This window comes from Mus pahari, chromosome 15, assembly GCF_900095145.1.
Source record: "Mus pahari chromosome 15, PAHARI_EIJ_v1.1, whole genome shotgun sequence".
Lineage (NCBI taxonomy): Eukaryota > Metazoa > Chordata > Mammalia > Rodentia > Muridae > Mus > Mus pahari.
Genome location: NC_034604.1, coordinates 20806174 through 20809800, shown reverse-complemented (window position 1 = coordinate 20809800; position 3627 = coordinate 20806174). Strand labels below are relative to the sequence as shown.

The following is a 3627-nucleotide window of genomic DNA, read 5'->3' as shown; positions in this document are numbered from 1 at the left end:
CTCAGAAAATTGGACATAGTACTACCTGAGGACCCAACAATACCNNTNCTGGGCTTATACCCAGAAGATCTTCCAACTGGCAATAAGGACACAAACCCCACTGTGTTCACAGTAGCCTTATTTATAATAGCCAAAAGCTGGAAAAAACCCAGATGTCCTTCAACAGAGGAATGGATACAGAAAATGTCGAACATTTACACATTTGAGTATTACTCAGCTATTAATAATGATGAATTCATGAAATTCTTAGGCAAATGGATAGAACTAGAAGATATCATCCTGAGTGAGGTAACCCAATTGCAAAAGAATATACATGGTATGTACTCACTGATAAGTGGAGATTAGCCAAGATACAATTCACAGACCATATGAAGCTCAAGAAGAAGTAAAACCAAAGTGTGGGCACTTCAGTTCTTCTTAGAAGGAAAACAAAATACTCACAGGAGCAAATATGGATATAAAATGTAGAACAGAGACTGAAGAAAAGACTATCCAGAGGCTGCCCCACCTGGGTGTTCATCCCATATACAGTTACCAAACCCAGACACTATTGTAGATGCCAAGAAGTGCATGCTGAAAGGAGCCTGATATGGCTGTCTCCTGAGAGGCCCTACCAGAGCCTTAAAAATACTGAGGAGGATGCTGGAAGACAACAATTGTACTAAATGTGGGGTTCCCAATAGAGGAGTTAGAGAAAGGACTAAAGTAGTTGAAGGGGATTGCAACCCCACAGGAAGAGCAACAATATCAACCAACCATTCCCCCAAGAGCTCCCAGGGACTAAGCCATCAACAAAGGAGTACACATGGCTCCAGCTGCATATGTAACAGAGGATGGCCTTGTCATGCATCAATGGGAGGAGAGGTCCTTGGTCCTATGAAGGCTAGACAGATGCCCCAGTGTAGGGGAACTGAGGGCAGGGAGGTGGGAGTGGGTGAGTGGGTGAGTGGGTGGGTAGGTGGGTGGGTGGAACACCCTCATAGAAGCAGGGGGGAGGTAGGATGGGATAGGGGGTTACAGGGGTGGGGGACCAGGAAAGGGGATAACATTTGAAATGTAAATAAAGAAAATATCCAATTAAAAAAACAAGTTCGTTTCCAACTGATAAATGGCAGAATGACATAGTGTTCTATTACTATGAAGAGACACCATAACCAAGGCAACTCTTATTTTAAAAATTGCCTTTAGTTGGGACTTGTTTATAGTTTTAGAGGTTTAGTCCTTTATCAGCATGGCAAAAAGCATGGTAGCACACAGGCAGACACAATATTGTAAAAGGAGCCAGGAGATCTACTTTGAAATCTGCAGACAAGAGACTAGGCCTGGCTTGGGCTTCTGAAATCCTAAAGCCCACCCCCGGTGACACTCTTTCTCTAATAAGGACACACCTTCTCTGACAGGGCCATATCTCCTGATTCATTCAAACAGTGACACTCCCTGATGAAGAAACATTCAAATCTATGAGCCTATAGGTACCATTCTTATTCAAACCACCACAGACATCAAATATTAGCAATATTCTGCTCTCAAAATGGTTTGTCTCACCTATAGCTGCATGCCATATGAGGTTTTGTCTCACCTGGCCAGTTCTTTAATTAAGTTGGCAATGCGTCTTTTGTCTTCAAGGCATAAATCTTTCAATGATGCACTCTTCATTCCTCTCTTGCAGAAATTCTAGAATAAAACAACTTCTGGTTATTGTTACTAAAAACAATTTTTAGCTAATTTTTAAAAATTTATCAAATTAAAATGGAAAGTGAAATTTCTTAAAAATTACTTATCTGATTGATTACTATCCATATTTTTTCATTTAAACCTACTGTGATTTCTAGACATACTAGGGAACTGATACCAAGCTAGACCACATTATGGAATTTACAGAAAATGCACACAGACAGAACTAGAAGATATGCCTGCTAATTACTAGAGAACACCTACCTTTCCCCTGGTGAATGTTAGGGTGACATGTGTCACTGGAAGACACTGTAGCCCCAGGACTGTTTAAGATATATAAAGGCTAGCTAGGAGACACTGTTGTCAAATTTTTAAAAATCAAAATTCTGAAGGGCCAGATCTAAGAAAAACTGGAATTTTCCTGCAGTGTTCTCATGTGTCAAGAACACAGTAAGTACTTTTTACCTGTTAGCCATCTCATTTCGCAGCAGTGCAATTAGGCAGAAACTGTTCCTGTTCTCCAGTAAGAGTTCATAGTTTGGCCACAGTTATAGTGGCTAAATAACAGAGTGCTGTGGGAACTTGGACTCCAGGCTCTGTACCTAAACACTGTGCTATTCTTGTGGTTGGTTGGTTGGTTGGTTGGTTGGTTTGTTTGTTTGTAGTACAGTAGCTTCTCTCCAAACAATTCCAGACATGTCTTTAAAACCGTGAAATTCAAGGAGTCACAAGAGAACCAACACAGAAAGGGAACATTTGGTCTTAATTCTAACATTTGTGAAAAGGCCAATGTGACTTAACATATAACCTTTCACCTAGCCAAAACAAGGAAAGATCCTTAAAATGAATCCTGGAAATAAATAAGGTAGAAAAGAGAAAGAGAAAAAAGAAAGTGAATTTGGATTTTGGTATGACCAATTTAAGACACCTTTACAGACATCCTTGTGGAAATATTTGGAAAATTCGATCCTTGTGGAAATATTTGGAAAATTCGAAAGGGAAGTCTGTCTCTTCATCAGAGAAACACACAGATTCAGAACTCTCTAGTATACAGTACTCCATGGGTGGCTTAGGTTTTTATCACTTCCTTCATATATTTTCCATGTTTACAATTTTTCTATAATGATATGTAGAAATCAAGATAAAATACTAGCTTCTTAAAACTCATTTAAAATAAAAGACATTGGCAGTCTTCTAAATTTTTAATTAATATTTAAATCTAAGTTAAATTTAAATTGACATTTAAAAAAGATAAGAGAATCAGAAGCATATGATATCATAGGCAGATCTTTCAAGATGGGCATGAAGTCAATGTTAAAGCCTGAAAGAGTCAAACTGGGGGCTGGAGGCACCAGACTTGGCAACAGACGCTGGGGCCAGAAGGAGCAAAGGCGGCTGCAGGAGTAAACACCACAAACTCTGGCACCCAGGCCGCAACCTCGGCAGCCATGTAAGTATTGTCACTGTTTGTTTTCAGGGACGCCTCAGATTACTCTGAGCTTCTTTCTGATCATTCCACCTCTGCCTGCACAGGCCTGGGATTATAGACATATACTTCCATCACACTCAGTTTATGGGGTGCTAGGGATTGAACACACAGAGCTTCCTTGGTGCTGGCAGGCAAGCACTCTGGCCAACTCAGCCACCTCCCCAGCTAGCCACTGTGCTTAACACCAAGACCTGAAACCATGAACTCATAGCACCCTGAGAAAAGCACAACTTGGCATATTTCTGCACGAGCACTGCCCATTTTGTGGTTTCACAACTGCCTTTCATCTTGAAGCTCATCCTTCCATGTCCAGTACTGTAATACTGAGCTGGGACTTCAGGGACTTCATTTCTCCTTTGGCATCTGGCTCCCTGATAAACTCTGCTACAGAAAGAGCTAGACTGCCCGACCTGGTGGCTCACGCCTTTAATCCTTTAATCCCAGCACTCGGGAGGCAGAGGCAG

The 3627-nt window shown here is 41.1% G+C and overlaps 1 protein-coding gene across 2 annotated transcripts in view; it reads right to left on the bottom strand.

Moving 5' to 3' along the window:
- Kiaa1328 (KIAA1328 ortholog) overlaps positions 1-3627 on the bottom strand; it is a 288560-nt gene that overhangs the window by 274330 nt on the left and 10603 nt on the right. For both annotated transcript variants that reach the window (XM_021214774.2, XM_021214775.2), the window contains exon 4: positions 1580-1674. In XM_021214774.2, the coding sequence (XP_021070433.1) occupies positions 1580-1674 (95 nt within the window). The remainder of the gene's footprint in view (positions 1-1579; positions 1675-3627) is intronic.